Here is a 22,565-nt window from a genome sequence, read left to right as displayed (position 1 = left end):
TGAATACCTGGAATTGGGTGAAGTGAAAGTTGCTTAGTCGTGTCCAACTCTTTGCAACCCCCATGGACTACAGAGTCCATGGAATTCTCTAAGCCAGAATATTGGAGTGGGTAGCCTTTCCCTTCTCCAGGGGATCTTCCCAACCCAGGGATCAAACTCAGGTAATCCCACATTGCAGGTGGATTCTTTACCAGCTGAGCCACAAGTGAAGTCCAAGAATACTGGAATGGGTAGCCTATCCCTTCTCCAGGGGATCTTCCAGACCCAGAAATCGAACCGGGGTCTCCTGCATCACAGGCAGATTCTTTACTGACTGAACTATGAGGAAAGCCCTAATTGGATAGAAAACATTAGAACTGCTTGATCTGTCTTCCTCACTTGGCCGTCAAGCACCACTCTCCTCATTCTCCTGGTACTCAATCTACTTTGCTGGTTCTTTCTCTTCTTCCCAGACTTTCAACGCTGGAGGCCTCGGGGCTCAGTCTTTGGTCCTCCTTTGTTTAGCTACACTCTCAGTTCAGTCGTCTTTCTGGAACACCAAATTCATATGACTGACTGACTATTTGATCTGGGAAGTTTAAATTTAACGTTGCCAAGACAGAACTCATCTCCCCAAAGCCCCCCAAACCTCTCCAACCTGCTTACCCATCCCAGCTCCATCTTTACAGCTGCTCTCACAAAAATCCTGACAGTCATTCTTGATTCCTCTTTCTCTTAGACCCCAGCGCAGTAGGCTATCATGTAACCCTACTGAGTCTACCTTCAGATCATGTCCAGATCCAGCTACTTACCATCTCCAGTGCTACCACCTGGTATGATCACCAACATCTCCCCTCTCCTCACTGGTGTTCCAGCTTCCATCATGGCCCTCCTGCAGCCTGTTCTCAACACAGCAGCCAGGGGCTCTGTTAAACTGAGAGAGCATGTGACTTCTCTGTTCAAGACCCTGCAATGGCTCCTGTCTCACCCAAGGCCTTGCCATAACCTTCAAGTTCTGCATTCCTCCCCACCCCCATTTTCCCTCTAATCTGATTCCTATCCTTTTCCCCTTTGCTTATTACCTCACTCTAAGCCACACTGGCTAGACACACAGGGAGATTCCTACTCTGGGGTCTCTGCACTAGCCATTCCTTCTGTCTGGACCATTCCTCCCCCAGATGTCCAAGTGGCTAACTCCCTCACCTCCTTTGCTCAAATCTCTCTCCATGTTTCCCCTAACCTCCCTAAGTGTAAACTACAAACCCATCTGGATGTTCCATCTTCCTTACTCTGCTCTTTTTCTTTTTTCAAGGCATGTTCTATGTTTTATTTATTGATAATGTCCATAGTTTATTATTTTTATTATAACGATGTCAGATCCATGAAGGAAAGCTTATTTTTTCACTATATATTATTCAACATGTCCAGCATGTGGTAGCGACACAATAAAAAGAGATGTATACACATGATGTATATAACAGATGTGTACAGCAGTAAAAGTACACGACATATGAAACATGTTCATGACAGGACAAAATTTTTCTCTCTCTTTTTTTGTTTACTATTAGGATTGTTAAGTCAAAAAAGTTTACAGATTTCTAACCTAGGGCTACCAAAACCAGAACAAAGAGTTAACTTGGCTTTACAGAGAAGAAAGTATGATAACCAAAGGACAGAATTCCAAACCAAAGAAAGAGAACGTAAAATTCTGTTTTGACTCTAAAAAGAGTTGATACATGAAAAAAGAGGTTTAAATGTACCTGGATAAAAATGGCAATTAACAGAAACTAAACAAGATATGTAGGAAAAAAGAAGATAGCCTATGAGGAAGATGATAAGATCATTTTTATTACTAATACAAAAGAGAAACAAGGGGCGAAAATCAGACAAATATACAGAAAATCTCAATTATAAAGAATAAACCATCTCAAAGAATTTAAACTAAATTTAGGAGATATAACTAGTTTTGTTTGGTTTAATTCAACAACAAAGCAAGCCTAGAAAGTGGCAATGAATAAAAGCCCTGGCAAAGACAAAGAAATTCCAATCAGATATGGTGGAGAATAAGGTCCAAACTATTTTAAGAACTAGGAGGACACTGTCTTCACAGAAAGAGAAAGACAATACCTGGTCACCAAGTTTGTCAGCTGGGCGGGCACAGACACTCCAAAATGCAGATCAGCAGAGTGCACTCTAAGGAGCTGGTTTAGAGTTGGTAATTTTGTGGCTAATGTATTTTTACAGCCTCAGACTAATCACCTGAGTTTGGTATGCAATCTTTTTGTAAAAAGAAGTATCCTTGGTACCTTCAAACTGCACAGGTATATTTGTAAATTTCCTCATATTTTCATTAAAACTGGTTTAGAAATCCAACATTTCTACTTCTAAAACTAAATATACTCAAGCACTAAAAGTATAATGCCAAAATATCATGATCTTAAAACAAAGCATATGAAATCTATTTAGTCTTTTAAAAGTCTATAAAAAGTAATTTAAACTTGGTAATGCAAGAATGCTAAGTAAAATTTTGGCAATATTTCAATAATTTATCTTTGATTTGTTTTTTACTCTCCAAGGGAAAAAGAGCAAAATTACTCAACTGAAAAGAACACAATGGACAGATATAGTCACTCTCACAGAAAAGAACAACATATAAAGCTCTAGTTGCATAGCTCTGGACTTTATGAAAACTCATTTCTAACTGTTTCAGAGATAAAAAGCTGATGCGGACTCTAAGAGGAAAAGATACTCTCAAATACTTTCAAATTCAAGGACAAAAAACACTACAGCTGAAAACTAACATGAAAGCATATTTGTTCTCTAAAGTATATAATCAAGGGAAACTAATGTTTTCTTAAATTCAAGTCAATTCTTGCTTTTATTAATACACATGGGACTGCAGGTGGCTTCCCACATGGCTCAGTCGGTAAAGAATCCATCCACCTGCAATGCAGGAGATGCAGGCAGACGCGAGTTCAAACCCCGGGTCGGGAAGATCCCCTGGAGGGGGGCATGGCAACCCATTCTAGTATTCTTGCCTGGAGAATCCCACGGACAGAGAAGCCTGGTGAGCTACAGTCCACATGGTCGCAAAGAGTCAGACACGACTAAAGTGACCGAGCACGCACACAAGACTGTAGGTGCTGGTAAGATTAGTTATACTTATGAGGGTAAAAAAAAACAGTCCTTCCTTCGCACCCCAAGAACTGTTTCAGGAAGATGCTCACAAACCTCACCTCTGAGGAAGACGGAAACATAGAGAACATTCTTGAGGTAAGTATAGCTGCCAACCTGATTGCCCTTCCAATCTACCAGGGACTGGGACATCCCTCACCTAGAAACCAGAAATATGTGCAAAGACCTAGAGCAATCTGGGAGGTCTGAAATAAGGGGAAGGGGAAAAGAGGCTTAAAGGTATCCATTTTGTTTATCCTCAGAAAAGAGGTTGCTTAGACATCTGGGTCCTATCCAGAAGCAAGGGACCCAGTGGCACCCTTCTGAGGATACCAGGCTGAGAGTAAACAGGGTGAGTTCCACTTTATATACACGCACACACGTATATATACACATATACACATACAAATACTTGTGCTTAGTCATGCAGTCATGTCTGATTCTTGGTGATCCCATGGACTGTAGCCTGCCAGGCTTCTCTTGTCTATGGGATTTCCCAGGCAAGAACACTGGACTGGGTTGCCATTCCCTTCTCCAAGGGGTCTTCCCAAGCCAGGGACTGAACCCAAGTCGCCTGTGTCTCCTGTATTGGCAGGTTCTTTACCACTGAGTCATCATAACAAATTCTTTCTTTTGCTTTTGTTTCTTCATTTTGTTTTGTTTTCTTGGGCCGTGTCATGTGGCGTAAGAGATCTTAATTCCCCGACCAGGGACAGAACTCATGCCCTCTGCAGTGAAAGTGCAGTTTTAACCACTGGACTGCCAGGCAAGTCCCCCCAAAGCCAAATTATTTAAATGTTCTAGTTTTTCATCTGGGCAGTTGTTTAGGTATATACAGGTGTAAAAATCATCAAATTTTGTGCACTTTATCAGTATTTTATACTTCAGTAGGAGTCACTTTAAAAGGAAACAAAAATTTAACAGGGAAAAACCAATCATTTGAGGAGAAAAAAATCTGTGCTTAAACTAACACTGGAAGGCAGAGCTTATCTATCCTGAAAAGGCACAAATGACGCTCCTGCTGTGCTGCCTAAACACTGCTCTCAGTTTCCTCACATATAAAGTGAATGTACTGCTACTGGTCTCGTGGGTCTATTAAAAAAGAAATTCCTTCTCTTTTATCCACTTAGTTATTCAAAAAAAAAAAAAGGGAAAAAAGCCATGAAGACCAGGGACTATAGATTCCAATCAAATGAGGAATATTACATACTGGTTCTCTCTTTGAACAAACTATAAAAAATACAGTAAACTAAAAATAAAAGATACTTCAAAATTTTACTAAAAGGCTCTCTTAAAGAAGCAGTATTTCAAGAGTAATTTTCTCGCTTCAGCCAACTCCCACATGAAAGTTTCACTCATCTTAAATACCCACCTTACCTTCCATCCAGAAAATAGCTTTTTAGCAATTCCATAAGAATCAGTGTTATTCTTTAGGAGATTTGAGACGCTTTAAAAGAGGATGCTGATAATCAAGTTCTTGGCTGTAAAGAAGTAGTCATTGAACACTGGCACAAGAAGTCAATGAAACAGAATTCAATCTGCCCAACATAGGTATGAATATACAGTGTAGAAATGACCTCAGTGGGATGGGGTGTTAGGGATGAATACTCATCACTGCTCACTGCTCCCAGAAATTAAAATCTAGAACACTTAGCTAGGACCCTCTGGTTGGTACTAGTTTTCAAACAGCACCCATGGAAGATCATCAGACAAAGAAGAGTCAAGCTTTTTTTAAAAAAAGAAAAAAGTTGCATATGAATTAAAATTAATTCACATGTGTAAGTTTTTTTGTTTTTTTTTTTTTAGGTAGCAAAATAGCAGCCACATGACCAATGGTCTAAAGAGGCAGTACCAATTGTGACTGAGCTTGGTTACTTACAAAGGCGCAAATCACCATGGCCAGGCTCCACAGAGAGATGCAGGATGAACCCTGTGGATGACCAAGAAGCCTCCTAACCTGAATCAATTAACAGAAACCCAGGATCATGACAAGTAAATGAAGCTCTTAAAGCAAACAGACCCCCTCAATCTAGAAGCTAGTGTCTACTTGTAATAGTTCCTAATTATTCCAACTTCCCACTTCAACAGAATGCCCGTTCGTTTCTGACTTAGCATGGGTATATCTGGAAATCTGGCAAAAAAAACAGAAAATGAGACTTCGAGCTGAGAACTACAAGGAGGAGCAATAACAAAACTGGGCCCAGAGTCCACAGAACTGTTCAACTTTCTCCTAAACAGTGTCCGTGTGATGTAGTCTGGGGGTCAGGGAAATTCTACTCGTGGATATTTACCACAGAGAAATGAAAATATGTACACACACAGACTTGTATGAGAACATTTATTACATCTTTACTCATAAGAGCCAAAAACTAGAAACCACCCAAATGCCTAGCAGCAAAAAATACAGCCATAAAAAGGAATACTACTCAGCAATAAAAAAGGAAGACACCAAAACAGATGAATCTCAGAAACATCATACTAAGCAAAAGAAACTAGATACGAAAGAAAATATAACCAATTCCCAGTTCTCACAGTAGTTATGTTCTATAAAGTCACTGCAAACAAAAAAAAATTAGTGAATACTGAGCTGCTGCTCCTAGAGGAAACAGAGTTAAGTTTCTCTGAGCCTCTGGTCACAGCACTTTCACCAATCAATTTTTAATCTTTCAGAGCTACACACATATAAGATATAACCTTGTATGTATATTACTGTTTAAAGACACTTTATTAAATACATAGTCGACTCGTTAACACTGAACTCTCAGCCAACTGCACTATAACTCAGATCTGAACAAATCTTATCTATTATCTAACACATGTATTTTGTTCATAAGGCACTTTACATCCTTCTTATACTTAAGATTAGACAGCACTCCAGCATTGGTTACTTGGGAGCCATTTTAACCAGCAAAATTATCCATGAAAAACACAAAAATATGAAAAATCATGCCATAAATAGATCATGAAAAGAACACCTGTTTAGAGAGCGAGTCTCCCCCGCTTTTCAAAATTCACTTCACACCACTGTGTTTTTACGAAAGATGGACGTTAGCACCACTTTCACTAGCCAGAACAGATCCAAAGAGCGTTTTCACTTTTAGGGAAAGGCAGCAAGTGAAAACAGCATTCAGTATTTGTTTTGCAGGGAGTCATTACAAAGGCAGAGTGCACCCAGAGCAGCAAGAGTGGCACTGCCAAGCTCCTTTCCCAGGAGCATCTCAAGCTGCTACAGCTCTGAACTGTCTGTGAGCATCTGTGCGCTATCTTGATTTACACTGTACGTCCGTTAGCAAGATGAGTCCTAAGGTAATTGTTTTTTCACTTTATGTCATTTTGGCTCACAAAAGGTTTCACAGGAGCACTCTACATTCATCTGAAAGCACTCTACTTTCACCTGAAATCAAGGCAAATCTGACCTACAGCTGAAACGAGGCAGCACAGTGGCACCTTGCTCCCCTTCAGCTTCCTTATTTATTGCCAGCTAGCCCCTGATGTAAATACATCATTTACCAACCCAGAAGTTTATAATACAGTGTTGACTGCAACAAGGTACCAATTAGGGTGTCCTGCATGATCTCATTTTTGTAAAACTTACAAAAAATCACTTGAAGAAATATGGTCAAACAATAAAACACTAACAGTGAAATTATGGATGGTCCTGTTTTTATTTCTTGTTATTCATATATGATCTTTTTTTAAATTAGTGAATATACATTACTGATAAGTTATTTTTTACAACAGCTTCAAGATATAATTCACACAGCATACAAGTCACCCATTTAAAGTGTACAATTTATGGGACTTTCCTGGTGGTACAGTGGTTAGGACTCTATGCTTCCACCACAGGGAGCACGGGTTCAATCCCTGATCAGGGAACTAAGACCCCACCATGCCACACAGCATGGCCAAAAAAAATAAAATAAGAAATACAGTGTATAATCCAAGGGCTTTTAGTATATAAAAGTTATGTGTAACCATCACTACAGTTTCAGAACATACTCATCACCTCTCATCTTGCCCTAAGCAACCACTCATCTACTTCCGATCTCTGCAGATTTGCTTCATCTGGATATGTTTTATAAATGAAATCATATAATGTGTGACCTTTTGTGTCTGGCTTCTTTCACTTAGCATAATGTTTCCCAGGTTCAGTCATGTTGAAGTATATTTTGGTACCTCACTCCTTTTTATTGCTAAATGATATTCCATTGTATATATAAAATATGTATAAACCATATTTTATTGATCCATTATCAGTTGATAAACATTTGGGTCATTTCCCGTTTTGGTTGTTATGAATAACACTGCTATAAACACTCATATATAGGTTTTCGCTTTGTACATGTTTTCATTTTTCTTGGGTAGATAACTAGGAGTGGAATTGCTGGTAACTCTAAACATTTGAAGAACTGCCAGACTATTTTCCAAAGTGACTGCATCATTTTACATTCTCACCAGCTGAGTTTATAAGGACCAACAGTTCTCATTATTTAACTTTTTGATTACAAAGTTGCTTAGTTCATTCAATTGTAACAGGCTCAGATTTTTATGGTCTTCAAGGTACTCTTATTTCCTGACATCAAAATTTAGATTTGAAAAGAGTCCAGTCCTAGGCCTGCTTACCTTCTGGAAAATGAGAGGACAGGAACAAATGAGCTAAATCCCCACCCACAAATAAAAACTTTTGCAGAAGAGATGAGATTTTCTAAGCATTCAAAAAAACAAAGTCTCTATCAGGGATCCAACACTGAAATGAACATATGTTCCCATCAAAACTCATTTGCAATGCCTCTTACATAAACCCAACTTCAAACTGTAATAGCAGCAAACATGAATGAGAGTCTCAATCTTATAAAAGATCCAAGATTGCTTAGGTTTTCCCACACAGAATTCATTGCTTAAATCCTGCTGTAGTACAGGAAGAGAAATGAAATGTGACTTAAGATCGGGGCAAAAGCACAGATCTCCTGGTGCAAACATACAAAATGCCTCTCTGCTCCAACCCAGAGACAGCTCTACCTGGCTTTCCCCAGCTCCACCCATCACTGCTCCTTACAGTTTCAGGGCAGCACTGGGAGGACAAGCAGCAAATACTTCTGACACATTTACAGAAGCCCAAGGTGGCAGTGAGAAGACCCAACCAAGAAGAGTCTAAGAATCTCAACGCTATGCTCACCCAATACATGTTTTCTGAGAGTCAAAAGTAGCCAGGAAGAGGGATGAGCCACACAGCCATTTCTGAAACGCAGATTTACTTTCTATTGTTGGGCTTCAGTTCCGCACTATGCGCAAGTCCTGCCTTATAGAATGATGGGCCTCTGTGCGGTGCGAGAGTGCAAGCCCTCCGGGCAGTGTAGGACTTGGAGCTCCACGGTCAAAGTCTCATTTCTATCTGCCTATTCCCTCCAATTCCCTGTTTAATTAGAGGGTGTTCCAACTCAGGCACATTTTGCACATTTTTGTGAACATTTAGTTCTTATCTACTACATGCAGGTACAAAAAGACACAAAACTACAATCTCTGCAGGAAAGGGGTTAGGTCTAATCAGAAAAAAGCTATTCTTAAAAGAGCATATACTGTATTATTGTTTTTAATAAGGGCAATAATACCACTGCAGTTCAGAGGGAGTAGAGTATTCCCAAAGACCGGAATGTTTCGGGGAGTGTTTCATAAAGGAGGTAGGAAGGACCTGAGCTGGACTTGAGAAAAGAGAAGTGAAACTGAAGGCAAAGGGTATCCCCAAGAGGGGCAAAAGGAAATGGATTAGCTGGCAACAGGATCTGTGTAAGAAAATATCACACATGGAATGATTACCAAACCATTCGGGTGGTGAGGATTAGGACAAACCTGGGAGAGGTGGGTTGGGACCAGCTGGGCAGCAGCACCGAAAATGCCACATTAGGACATCAAATCTCATCCTATATGCCTGAAGCAGTTTTGACTCATTAAGTCTGTTGCTCATAACAGTTAAAAATGCTGACATTTACAGATGAATTGCTACTGCTAAGTCACTTCAGTCATGTCCGACTCTGCGACCCCAGAGACGGCAGCCTACCAGGCTCCCCTGTCCCTGGGATTCTCCAGGCAAGAACACTGGAGTGGGTTGCCATTTCCTTCTCCAATGCATGAAAGTGAAAAGTGAAAGTCAAGTCGCTCAGTTGTGTCTGACTCTTATCGACCCCATGGACTGCAGCCCACCAGGCTCCTCCGTCCGTGGGGTTTTCCAGGCAAGAGTACTGGAGTGGGGTGCCATCGCCTTCTCCAACAGATGAATTATGTACATACAAAGTTAAAGTAGATGGAAGGTCCGCTATTCTAACATCCCTACTTATTTGCATTTAAAAATGCCCAGCATAGAAGTACTGCTATAAGCTATCTCTGAGTAACAAAATAGGCTTAATCAAGCAAGCACGATCTAATACTCCTAAGTATTCACAAGGCAATAAAGCATTAAAAAAAAGGCAATAAGAGTTCTTGGCTATTCTGTAACTTCCTTGGGGCAACAGTTCTAACACAGCGTTAGACTGGGAATGGACTATAATGGACCCCTGAACCTAAAATTGCATGCAAAAGTTAGAGTAGTTAAGTAGACTAAGGAAGAGATTTGTTCTCTTCCTATATCTCAAAGATAACTGAAACAGACTAAGAGCCTAATTTATGGTTATTTTTCACAGAAAACAGCAAGCATTTAACCCTGTGGCAGCCTTAACTTTCTAAAGGAAGTGTTAATCAGAGGGGAGTTGGGGGGAAGTTAGTTTGAGGCCATTTTGAGAAGCTCCTAATATTTTCGCATCTTCCTTTCTTGTAAAGAACTGCCCAAGGAACTGGTCTCACCAAAATGAAAATTCATCCAAGATTCAAAAAATGGCCCAAGGGAGGGTAATGAAATGCCTAAAGACTACTCACTCAACTTCTCTCTCTCCTCACAAGGCAAACAGCAACAGGCCACCAGCTGCCTCTGGTTTCAGCATCTTCTCCAAAAGCATCTCCTGACCAAACGGATAGTTTCTTGCAAAATTAAACATTCTGAGGTGATAAGATCCTGACACAAGCGCACAAAGTATTGTTGTTCAACTTCTTAGTGGTCTCAGGCAGGCTTTCTGTATGACCACAGACAGAAGCCTGTGCTGAGAAGCCAAGGGACCACAGGCAAACAGAAATGTTTTCTGGAGCCCTCAGCACATCAGGACATCAAATCTCAACCTATACGCAGAGGTTTCCTAGACCTGCACACCTTAGGTGGGGTCTCTAACCCTCTTATCCTCACAAAAGAAGGGGGCCTGGAAGTCTGTTTCATTGGGCAAGATACATTTACTCTGTTAAAAGTTAATTTGGCATTCACGAGACAAAAAGAAGTTTCATTTCTTTTTCTGATTCTAACACCCTCTTACATTTCTTTTGTCTACACTTGGCAGATTATCTTTTTAGGAGATAAAACCAATCAAGTTACCACCAATACTCACTTTCTCCCAGAGCCAAAAGAGGAAGCTCTTACCACCACTCCAAAAAGTGGTGATTCAGAACAACAACAAAATATATATGTCCCAAACCAAAATTCGGGCATCAGGGACATCTGATCAGGCCCTTCAGGAAGAAGCAAACGGTGAGCTCCGAGGAGTCTAAGAGGCAGGCGCCGGGCAGAGGGGCCTTCGCCTGGTCTGAATCACAAGGGCCGTCACACTGGCCGGCCTGCTTTGCGGGGGCTTTCGACTGGTTGACCTAGTCTTAGTCTCAATCGGTCTGAAAGTCACTCGCAGGAGCGACATCTAAGAAAATAGTACGTGTATTTCTCACCTGGGAACAACACAAGACCCTGGAGAGCATCAAGCTGGCACTGGACACGTTTCAGCGCTGCGGGTCAGTGGAGCCCAGGGCTTCAGTCACAGAAACTAGTTTCCCGCTACCCCGCCGGCCAGCCCTCAGGCGCGGGGCTTTTGGACCTCTACCCCGAGGCCGTCCTGCGACCTCGGCACCAGCATTGGGGAGACTTCACGGGCGGCCGATAAGGACGCTCGAGCGATGCTCAGCCGATGCCCCTGCCCTGCGCGCGCTAGCTCCAACCCCGCGCCCGCCGCCGCCCGCCCCGCGGCGTCAGGCCGGTCTTTCGGCCCGGCTCCTGTCACTCACCGGCCCGGCCCGGGCAGCGGGCGCCCACGGCTCCCCACGGGAGCTGGGCCCCCCGGGCCTCCAGGTTTCGGCCCGCCCCCTGGCAGGCAGCGCAGGTGGCTGAGATCCGCAGGAGCGGCCCCTCACCGGCCGCTCGGTCCAGCTCCCGGCGCTGCCCACTAGGTACGGATCAACAACAAGATGGCGGCCAGCCGAGGGGGCGGGGGCCGGGCGTCATAGTAACCAGGACGGCAAAGAACCCGCCCCCAGCTTAGAATACTCCCAATCAACAGCCTCTTTGCCCTACGTCCAGTGTAGTGCCTCCCGATGACAGGTTGGCCGGCCTGTCAGTCAGAGCCTGCCTCTCGCGGCCCAAGCCGAACGCTTCAGCACGTGACTGTGACGGCACGGATTGGCGCATGCGCGCAGTTCCCGGAGTTGCTGGAGGTAGAGCTTTTGCTAGCTACTCCGGAGGCCGTAGCGCCCTTGGCATCCGTGAGTGCTCGGCTTCTGAATGGAGCCGACAGCGTCTTTTCACGCACGCATGCACACTTAGGGAATGTCTGCTGTATGCTTTTTTGGGTCACTCACCCTGGAAGGCAGGAGTTGTCCCTCACTACTGAGGAAACTGGGGCTCAGTGTGGGAAGGCTGGGCCAAGGTTATGCCACCTCTGGAAATGTGAGCACCGAGTTTCGCGCTTCCTCTTACTGGCTCCGGTGTATAATGCTCTCTTTCCAGTGGATTCCCTAGCTTTGCCCTTCATCAGCCTTTTGTGCCCCAGCAGTCTCTGGCCTGTTCCCACGTTTGTCCTTCTGCCTGGAGTTCAGTCCCCAGCACAAGTCCTGGCACATAACAGGCACTCTTATTCCTGCCCTAGGGCATCTTGTCTCCAGCTCTTATAACAACATCTTTTGCCCTGGACTGTCATGGTCTGCCACCAAGCGCAACTTACGAGCCTTGGGAAGACTGTTACCTTGGGCTTGGCATCAAATGTAATCACACAGCCTGACTCACATCAAGTGACCTGACTAGCTAGCTTTGTGACTTTGGAGGCTTGCTTGTTCTATCTGTGGAATGAGGATAAAAATCAAACTCCTTAGAGATGAGCGTTTAATGAGCCCTTAGAGCATTCTAAGTGCTCAGGAAGTCTGCCGGCAGCTGCTTCCTATAACCTCCTGCTGTCAAGTTGCTGTCCCTGAGGCCAGCTCTAACACTCACTTTTCTGGAAACACCATGAAGCATATTTTTCCCACAGAAGGCACTCGACTTCTTCCTCTGCCTGGGGCACTGTAACTGGTTCAGGAAGGGAGATTCTTGGCTACTCTGAAAGTGTAAGTGTAGGTGGCTCAGTCATGTCCCACTCTTTGCGACCCCATGGACTATATAGTCCATGGAATTCTCCAGGCCAGAATACTGGAGTGGGTACCCTTTGCCTTTTCCAGGGGATCTTCCCAACCTGGGGATTGAACCCAGGTCTCCAGCATTGCAGGCAGATTCTTTACCAGCTGAGCCACAAGGGAAGCTACTCTCAAGAAGGTTCAGGTCCATAAACTTGACAGAGGGAAGAAGATTGAGAGAACTTGAAGACACCACAGTTAAGATAGCCTCCACCAAGACAGCAGGTCTTCTGGGAGAGCTGGCAGTATCCTGAGACTTGATGCCAGGCTGGGTATAGGGAGTGGGCTAGCACTTCCCCCCAACAGAACCTGCCCTCCTGTAGGCTGCTGTGGGCCACTTGGCCATGTGCAGCACAGGGAGGACAGAGGACCCATGAACCAAAGAGATCAAGAGGATATGGGAACACCTGCTCAAAACGGGGCTATTCTCGATCCCTCCATGGCCAGCCATGCCACAGGGTGCTCAAGTCTACACCAACCCTCACTTGAGTGCAAAAGCTCCAGATGCAAGAAAACCTCCACATACAGTCTGCAAACTGCCCTGGAAGTTGGTGGGGCTCCTGGGCCCTCCCCATCTGCTAGAGTAGGTGTCCTCTGAGGGGACAGGCCAACTGGAGGCCCCCTCAGTCATTGACGAGGATAACAGTGTCTTCTGCAGAATATTAATCACAGTCAGCACTGTACAATGCCTTCTTGAAAGAAAAAATAACCTTGTTTCCACAAGATAGGGCATCCTCCAATTGAGAACAAGGAAGCACAGATCTCAGAGCTGCTCCCACATGTAGGTTACCAGGCAAGGACTCTTCTGTTGGTAATTTTGTTTATTATTGAATCAGCTTGAAAACACATGATCATGTGAAGAAGAAATTCCACAAATATGATGCAGCTCCTGGGCCTCAGAGCCAGCGTCGGGCTCCCGTGTGCGTGTTGAACAGGTAATCTCTGCCTGTACCTGAGCTCAGATGGTCAGGAGAGAGAGAGAGGGCCTTGCTGGCTTTAGCAGCACTGCTTCCCTCCCCTAAGGGCAGGGAAAGATATTCCAGGACCCTTGGTGTGACCCCCCCCCTTCTTGATTTGGCTTGTCCTCTCCCTGCTTTCTCAGCAAATCATTTGAGGTCTGGCTCAGATACACAGGAAGCATCCATGAGTCCCCGAAACTTGACATCAGCTCCCCTGAGCCCCGTGCCAGATTACTCTATCATAATTCATGATGACAGTGGACCATTTGGGGGCCTCTTCCCTCACAACTTTCCCCCCATTTCCCCCTGGAGGTAGGAACCAGATCAGGGTCCCAGGTGTTTGGGAAACACTGGCTGAAGGATGAGGAGGGGTGAGAAGAGACCCCATTCAGGGAAAGAGTAGATAGTGGATGTCTGGTGGTAGGCAGAGATATTGAGATGAGGTCTGAAGAGAAAGTGGGCCCAAGTGGAGAATGGTTTGGAAAAAGGGGAACTCACGGGAGTCCTGGGCTCTGCCATCAAAATGGTGCTGAGGGGAAGAATGAGGAGGGTGTAACGAGGTGACCTCTGCCCATGGGGAGCAGGTGGAAGCTTGCCCCCCCAAAAGGGTGAAGAACCCACCTGCTTCCTGCATCCTGATGGTGCTGGTATGGTCCCTCCCACAGGGATAGCCAGCCATGGGAAAGGGGGCAGGCTTGGCAGGGGACACTCAGCAGCAGCCTCAGTGCCCACTGCGCAGGATGGTAGGTTGACATACCAGGCTCATGACACTGCTGGGTGCCTGGGGTGTCTCCATCCTCGGGGCCTCCACAAACCCTTCAATGGATCCCTTAGTTCCCTGGATACTGGGGCAAAGTAGGAGCAGAAGTACAGGATAGGGCTCTGAGCCCCAGCCTGAGTTTCAGAGATGGACTTCCAGGCATAGAGGTAGGCAAAGGAAGCTTACCTGTTTAGCAGTAAAGCCTGGGTGGGTTTGCTTGATGTCTGTAGCACCTGGGTCAACCTAAAATGCCAGGAGGAGAGACCAAGCAGTGAGAACAGCAGACCTGCTGGCTCCAGGAATCAGCACCATTCATCTGCCACTCTTATTGGAGATAGCCTGTGTCTGTATGCAGTGGCCACAATGTTACTCCCATCTTCCCCTGGGTTCAGTCCTGTGCTCACGAGAAACTCGGCATCTTAGAGGAAGGTCACATTTCAGGTGAAAGGCAGGGCTCAGGAATAGGGGTAAATACCCAATGCATGACAGACTCAAGAGTCTAAATCCCTTGACCTTATCCACAGCCATCCCATTCCAGACTGGGTTCTGCCAGCAAAGGAGACAGCTTTCTCCCAGTGTCTCTCTGCCTCTAAGCTGATGACCCCCGGAGGGAGGGCAGTCCTCCTTAATATCATTCTGTCTGCTCATCAATTTGGGCAGTCTTGGGTAGAACCAGCTGTCACAGATGTGAGGGCCGGGGGTGGTGGGAGGCAAGCAGCACAGGGATAGGAACCCTACCCCCGCAGGAGCCAGCTGAGGAACCAGCCCAAACCCAGGAGGAGAAGGGCACTGGTCACTGTCAGCACCACCACAAACCAGGGCTCCGGCTGCCAGAAAACCTCCGTGTCTGTCACAAGCAGGGGTGTCATCCTTGAAGGCACCTGAAATGGGGCCACAGCTTCACCACTGTCCTGCCAAAACGCCCCAATCATCCAACCTTCAAACCCCTCCAAGGGCTGGGCCATCCCACACCCCAGGTTTCTCCTTTGTATTGCCAGACTCTTTGCACTCGGCAGTTTCCTCTGAAATACCTTCCCCAATTGTTCCACCTCGAAAACTATATCTTTTCTCCCCACCCAGTAAGGGCCTGAGGACAACCCCTCACTGTGGTTCTGTGGATGCTGGTGGCCCCTGTGCTGGCCCTCCAGGGCACTATATGCACAATGACAGTGGCCGTGGTGCTGAGGTGGGGGGTGGAGGGGCCTGCATCGGCCACACGGATCAATAGCTCGTATGTATGGGACTGCTCTGGCCAGGGGGGCCCAACATGAGGTCGTTGTGCACTAGGACAGCTCCTTGCAGGCTGAATCGGCTCTGACTATTCCCTGAAAAACAGAGTGGGAGAAGAAGGGGACCATGGCTGGCCTTGGCCTGCCCCTCCCCAGCAGCCTGGAGGGCCCCCACGGCCCCCATGGCTCCCATGGCCCTCACCTCCCACAATTCTGTAGGAGAAAGCCAGGCGCTGGGGCTCCTGGGCCACCCGACACGACACTGTGGTCACCTCCAAACTAGGGCCCAGGTGAGCGTAGACGGTGAGTTCCTGAAATGGGGGCTCACACTCGGGGGCATGGTCGTTCACATCCTGCTGGAAGGTAGTCAGATCACCCACCCCCAAACCCCCAGTCCAGCCCCTCAGCCTCCTCCCACCACAACCAGAATCTCGGTGTTGGCCAACAGTTTCCAGAACTTTGCATAACAAGGCCCCAACCCTCTCCAGCCAACCAGTACAGGAAACTGAAAGTGAAGTCATTCAGTCATGTCCGACTCTTTGCAACCCTGTGGACTATGTCCATGGGATTTTCCAGGCAAGAGTACTGGAGTGGGTTGCCATTTCCTTCTCCAGGGGATCTTCCCCACCCACGGATCAAACCCAGGTCTCCCACATTGTAGGCAGATGCTTTACCGTCTGAGCCACCAGGGAAGTCAGAGGAAACTGAAGCAGAGAGGAAAAGCAGAGCGCCCGAGGGAGGAGAGGAACTCTTTCCAATTATTTCTGAAGCTTCAGGGCTCATTTACCTCAACCTCAATGGTGATGGTACAGGAGCCTGAACGGTGGCAGGTGGGGTCCTGGTCTTGGCTGTGGTCAGTCAGCAGGACAGTGAGCCTGTACGACTTCTGCAGTTCATAGTCCAAAGGTCCCAGGAGGTGAACCTCCCCTAGAAGAGGGGGCCACAGCCTCAGCTTGCAGAGTCAACCCTGGCTCCACCCTCTCCACCCAGCCCTGGGGTGGGAGTACCATTGAGACTGTCCACAGCAAAGGGGGCGGACCCGCCAGAGATGGAGTACTCAGTGCTGTCGTGGGGGTAATCCAGGTCTGTGCCCATCACAGAGCCCAGCAGGGTGTGGGGCCTTGCATCCTCACGAACCCGGAATGTGCGTGAGACACAGGTTGGGGAGAACTCGTTGACAGGTGTCACCATCACCAGCACAGGCACCTCAGCTGGAAGCCATTTGAAAGTCAGGGAGCTGGCCTGGTTGGCTCGGCCCTGCCCTGGGGGTCAGAGGAGGGAGAGGCTCTGGAGGGAGGTGGGCAGTAGCTCACTCAGGGGTCTTTAGTGGACACAACCCTGCCCTATTGGTTTCCAAGAGAGATGACGCCACCCTGAAGACAGGAAGAGGGGCACAGAGGAGCCCTGTCCTGAATGTCCAGGCCTGGGCGTGGTCACTCACTGGTCATCGGAGGCTGACCACTGTCAAGCACCAGAATGGAGGCTGTATGCTGCAAGCAGGCGCCAGGAGCGTCACAGTCCAGCGTGTCATTCACCTAACCAGAGGGACAGGAGAGTGAGGCGCAGCCAAGGCCTAGGAGAGCCTTGAGCCCACTGGGCTGCCTCCAGCCAGGTTATTCTCACAGACCCTACCCTAACCCTCGGGTAAAGCGGGTTGGCTGCAACACCATATCCTTCGCCCTCATGGTCTCCACTCCCACGGGGCCGTTGGGCCACCCCCTTCCTGTCCAAGCACTCTACACGTGGGTCTAAGGGCGGGGCCTGGGTACCTCCAGGACTCCGTCTCGCAGGCAGAGGCTGGAAGCGCTGGCAGGGCTGTGGAACAGCAGTTGGTAGTCCAGGGTGGAGCCAGGAGAGTCCGGGTCAGTGCAAGTGAAGGTATTCACGAAGGTGCCCACAGGCGTGGTCTCGGGGATCTGAGTCCTGGGAGCAGAGGGCGGGCGGCAGGGCGGGAGCTGGGGCTGGGCTGCGAACCCTGGCTCTCACCCAACAGCCAAGGTTAGACTCCCAAATACTCACACCAGCAGCGCTGGGAGGCAGCGCGGGGGCCAGCGGTTGACCGACTGCACGTCCACCTGGAAATCAAGCTCGGCGCTGTCCCACGGCCGGAGTCGCTCGAAGGCCTTCACCCGCAGCCTAGTGACCGCGGCGTCCGGGGCTTGCGCCAGCTCCAGGGGCGCGGTGGTCCGGACCACGCCGTCAACTGGGAGGGGTGGCAGGGCGCCAGACGCAGAGTTCGGCCCCGCCCCCAGGTCAGTCCCGTTCCCACCCTCCCACCTCTCCACGCCCACCTCTCAGGGCGCAGAGACTGACCACCTGGCCGCCGCCTCCAAGGCTCCTCTCTAACTCTGGGCCCCCAAACGCGACCTCGCCCCAGGTTCTGCCTTGGCTCCAGGCGTTGCGGGTCACTTCTAGACCAGCCGCAAGAGGCATCCCCTTACCCGCCCTCCACGCCCCTCACCGCGTGCTATGGAGAAGAGCCGGCAGGGCACCGGGGAGACGATTTCATAGCGCACGTCGAAGCCCCGGGCGTGGACCTGAGCCACCTTACTTCCGGGAACCAGGTTTTCGGGAATGGTGATGTTCTGGGCTTGCTGCCTGGACCAAAATGGGAGCACTGGCTCCTACCTGCTCCCGGCAGGGTCTGCAGGCCCCTCCCTTGGGTCTTCCTTGGTACAGTAGCCAGCTGGGGATGCTCCCGCAGCCCTACACCTTAACCCTACTCCCGAGTCCCTGGGGCTGGGTCCTTTCTTTCCCACTGTCGCCAGGGTAGGGAAGCCTTACGGGAAAGAGACTTGGCTAGAGGAAACAGGCAAAACTTTCACCGTCAGCATCCCACGGCAGCTTCGGCCTTGTCCAAAGGTCACTAGGATCTGAAGCTGGAAGACCTGCCATGCACACAAAACAAGAAGGGAACCACGATGTGTGTCTACCTGTATGTGTGTGCCCAGCCCCCCTCAGGACCTCTATAAGGAGCCCCACACTCACTCCTCCCCATGACCTATCACTCTACTGACAGATATTCATTTGTGTCTTACTCTTCTGGGTCATAAGTCCTTCTCTTTGGATGCACACAGCCCCCAAATGAGTAATATCTGAATCATTCACAACATAAATTAGCATCATAGAGTTGCCAAGAGCCAGTCACTAAGATTTGGAAGCTTTAAAGAAGGAACTTCTCTAGTCTCCTTCAGACTACACACACCGCTGTACTCAGAGTTTTCACTTCCTATGTGACTGCTCAGAACTTTCTCCTTTCTGTAAGGGGCACTGTGGGCTCCTGGAGCCAGGGATCCCTCTTCTTTCTAGAGCTCCAGAGCCCAGCACAGAACCAAGCCAAGGTGGGAGGACAGCCAGCCTGGGGCAGCAGGTATGGGCTATGTCTGGGAAAGGCAGCATGATTGATGAGGCCAGAAACAAACAATCCTCCATGAGGTAATGGTTCTGTCCATTTTATGCCCAGTTCATGGATATTGCCAGGTCCCCAGTCGTGCTCACCTTTTGAGCCTGGCCTTTGAGTCCCTGGGATGGTGCCCACAGCTGACCCTGCCCATCGATGGAGAAAGGTCCAGGGAAGTATGGAGGGTCCTGGGCACTAGTGATGTTCATCTGACAGGAAAGAGATGCTGGAGGCCCTCTTCCCTACCACAGTGCCCCCAAGCAACCCTGTCAAAATCCCCAAAGAACCCAACAGGTATCTGCGCACTTTCAAATCTCCTGTACTCTGCCACTGCCACTTACTCTAGCCTGGGCTCCCCTGTCCCTGATCCAAAATCATCTCTGCTTTTAAACTATTCAGTTTTTAAAATACATTTCTTTTGGGGATTGTAAAAATGATTTAGTTTTTTTTTTTTTTTTTTGGAGAATTTAGAACACAAGAACTTTAAAGACGAACTCAACCCCTGAGAAGTCCCTATGGGAACAGCCATAGTCACTGGGGGTTGTGAAGCCCTCAGTGGCTCTCTCCAAGAACATGTATCCCACAGAGGCTCCGTTATAGACTAAAGAGTCCTTCTGCAGACTATTCTTGGCCAGGCAGGGGCTGGCCTTGGTCTTCCCATCTCCCTCCATCCTACCCCCTCCACCACTGCCCACATGCAGGCCTCACCTGGGCTCCCTGGCCTGGGAGCAGCAGAGTGTACAGCGGGGTCCCAGGTGTGACAGTTTCTCGAACCTGAATAATTTCCCCAGCTGGCCAGAGGGGAGGTAAGGGAGATTCAGGCCATGCCTGCCCCCCCGCAATCCCCCACCTGCTGCCTCTGGCCTTACCTGGGCTGGCAAATCGACCAGCACACTGGTCACGATTAGGGTCCCGCTGAACATTCACAGAAAGCCGACCCTCTGTCACTTGGTTGCCACATGTGAACCTCAGCTGCAGCTCATAGTGGTTCACTGTCAGGGCATCCAGCCGGGCTGAGCTGCTCAAGGTCATCTGTGGCAGGTGGGCAGTGCCATGTGGGGCCTAGGATCTCCATCCCCCGGCACCACCTCTAGGGGCTTCCCTGGTGGCTCAGATGGTAAAGAATCTGCCTGCAGTGCAGGAGACCAGGTTCGATCCCTGGGTCGGGAAGATCCTTGGAGAAGGGAATGGCAACCCACTCCAGTATTCTTGCCTGGAGAATTCCATGGACCAGAGGAGCCTGGCAGGCTACAGTCCATAGGGTTGCAGAGTCGGACATGACTGAGTGACTAACACCATCACTTTCACACCACCTCTGACTTTGTGAATTTAGAGTCTGCCCTTCCCCCACTGTCCCCAGCTGTGCCCATGACCCTACCTTGCCCACATAGGTCCCCTGCCACCTGGTCAGGCTAGGTGGGTTAAAGAAGGTGGTGGGTGGCTGTACATGGAGCAACTCCAGGGTTGGTATATATGGAGAGCAGTTGAAGGAGAAAGACTGAAGGGTGGCTCCAGGTCCCTGGCTCTCAGAGACATCTATGAACCAGGACAGGCAGTAGAGTTCTGTGAGAAAGAGACGATTCAAGCTAGAGACCCCCATGCTCATGGAACCAGGTACACAGAGTCCTTCCCTTCTGCCTTGAGGCCTGGCCACATCTTGGAGACAAGCAGCCAAAGTCTTCCCTTGTCCCCCACATCCAACCACAGATCGGCTCATTTCATCGTCTAGGTCGTCTTTCCCACTGTCCCCAGGATAGGGTGACAGTGGAAACTTGGGTGAGGAAGCAGCTAAGATAAGGAATGAGAGTCAGGGGTTCAGATCTTTGCCCTTTCCTGGCTCCCCCCAGCCACTGTTCTCCATGGTAGCTTATCTGAGAGGGAGCAAGACTCCACTGTGGACTCGGGGTGAGAAGTGAAATTCCCCCACCCACCAGCTCCTCACCAGAGACAACCAGAACAAGAAGAAGTGCCAGGGGCCTGAGCAGCACCATAGTGGCCTGAAGACACGACAGCAGAGGAGACTCCAGAAGGGCAGACGTGTTTTGTCAGGGCCACGCTGTTGCCAGGTCTGTTGTTCAAACACAGGACTCCTTGGCCTCCAAGATTCCAGCCCCACCCAGCCCCTGGTGACTGAGCTCTGGACACTATAGGTTATCAAGAGCCCTGGAAAACTCCGTTTTTTCACTGCTCCCAATGGATTTCCCTGTTTATCACTACCACATGAAGGAAATGTGAGGGGAGAGAGACCAAGCTTAAGATAGGGAAACTAAGGCTCAAGGAAGTCTTGGTCATGCAGTTCTTGAAGACAGAGCACACACAGCAGCCAGGAAAAGTGGGCCCAGGGCCTGCTACCCCACAAAGCCTGAACTCCGGCTGCTCACCCCCATTAGAACATTATCTGCCTGTGAAATCTGAGCCCAACCATCAACAAAATCTCTCAAAATCTGTCTACATTCAACAGACAAAAGGTATCCTTGGTGATAGAAATAAAAATGGTGGTTACTTTGGGGCATAGCAATTGGAGGGGACAAAAGGTGGCCTCCTCGAGTGGCTGGTGATATTCTATATCTTGATCTGGGTGACACAGGTGTCTGCAGATTTTAACATGTATAGAGCCATACTGTTAAGAGCTGTCCATTCATCTTATTTACAATTATATGCCAGTTTTTAAAAGCTTGTCTTCACATGCTTTTTCCAGCTCTTTGCCTCTCTCTTTTCTACCCACTGTTTGAGCTTGTTCCTCTCCCCATAAAAATGCCCTTGTCAGGGTCCTCAGAGACCTGCCAACTGTCCAGCAGTTTGTGTTCTATTCTCACCTCCTCGGCAAGTGTTTGATGCTTGCTCCCCTTGGCTCCTAAGTGCCCACGCTCTCTTAGTTTCCTCCCACCTCCCTCTGCTCAGCTCCTTTGCTGGTTCTTCTTCATCTTCCCTACCTCTACCCAGTGGAGTGTTCCAGGGTTCATTCCTGTCCGCTGCCATCCTCTGTCCCCATGTCCACAAATGGCCATTTGATTTTCTTCTCCAAGACCACTTTTTTCCAGTCTTGCTTGGTTGATTCATGCCAGTTCCATCCAATCAGTGGTTCAGCCTGGAAGTCTAGGAGTCATGCTTCTCTTTGTCTTCCCATATTCATGTATCAACAAGGCTTGATTTTAACTCCAAAACATACCTCAAAGTATGTTGAGGTATGTTTGCACTAGACCTACCCAGATCCAGGCCCTCCCTTCCCTTGATGGATGAGGCAGGAGCCTCCACTCTTGACTACAGAGTGGTTCTTCCAAAGCAGCGATTATCTAAACAGCAGCCAGCCCAGGTTGTTCCCTGCTCAAAAGCCCTCTAGTGCTCCCCACCACACCAAAAACAAAACCCTTTATTCCCTTCTAAAACGGCTAGGAGCCTGGTTTTGCTGACCTCTTCAGTCCCCGCCCCCCACCCCCAACTACCACCATGAGAAATATCTAGGCCTTCCCTGGTATTTTGCTGTCTACTGACTTATCTAGTTTGTCTCCAGTTAGTCTGTGTCGTTGAACGTAGCCCTAGCCACCTCAGGGAACAGGCTC

At 48.3% G+C, this 22,565-nt stretch overlaps 2 protein-coding genes across 4 annotated transcripts in view; both read right to left on the bottom strand.

Moving 5' to 3' along the window:
• Positions 1 to 11,482, bottom strand: part of IP6K1 (inositol hexakisphosphate kinase 1) — a 37,393-nt gene extending 25,911 nt beyond the window's left edge. For 2 of the 3 annotated variants that reach the window (XM_070360406.1, XM_070360407.1), the window contains exon 1: positions 11,281 to 11,482. The gene's annotated coding sequence lies outside the window, so the exon portion shown is untranslated. Of the gene's footprint in view, positions 1 to 10,947; positions 11,235 to 11,280 lie in introns of those variants that run through there. The other variant, XM_070360408.1, reaches the window with a different exon arrangement.
• A 1,976-nt stretch (positions 11,483 to 13,458) lies between these two features.
• Positions 13,459 to 21,079, bottom strand: CDHR4 (cadherin related family member 4). The gene is given in 20 exon segments (XM_005892098.2): positions 13,459 to 13,609; positions 14,115 to 14,145; positions 14,374 to 14,461; positions 14,563 to 14,619; positions 15,115 to 15,257; positions 15,482 to 15,633; positions 15,636 to 15,701; positions 15,808 to 15,958; positions 16,393 to 16,532; positions 16,613 to 16,816; positions 17,047 to 17,140; positions 17,375 to 17,528; positions 17,625 to 17,808; positions 18,067 to 18,203; positions 18,390 to 18,493; positions 19,104 to 19,214; positions 19,714 to 19,796; positions 19,875 to 20,037; positions 20,384 to 20,568; positions 20,948 to 21,079. Coding segments are annotated over 20 exon segments (2,352 nt in total). The 5' UTR covers positions 20,997 to 21,079; the 3' UTR covers positions 13,459 to 13,553.
• Positions 21,080 to 22,565: the final 1,486 nt, after the last annotated feature.

Source organism: Bos mutus, chromosome 22, assembly GCF_027580195.1.
Source record: "Bos mutus isolate GX-2022 chromosome 22, NWIPB_WYAK_1.1, whole genome shotgun sequence".
Lineage (NCBI taxonomy): Eukaryota > Metazoa > Chordata > Mammalia > Artiodactyla > Bovidae > Bos > Bos mutus.
The sequence above is the reverse complement of the archived record's forward strand: the minus strand, read 5'-3'. Positions and strand labels throughout refer to the sequence as shown.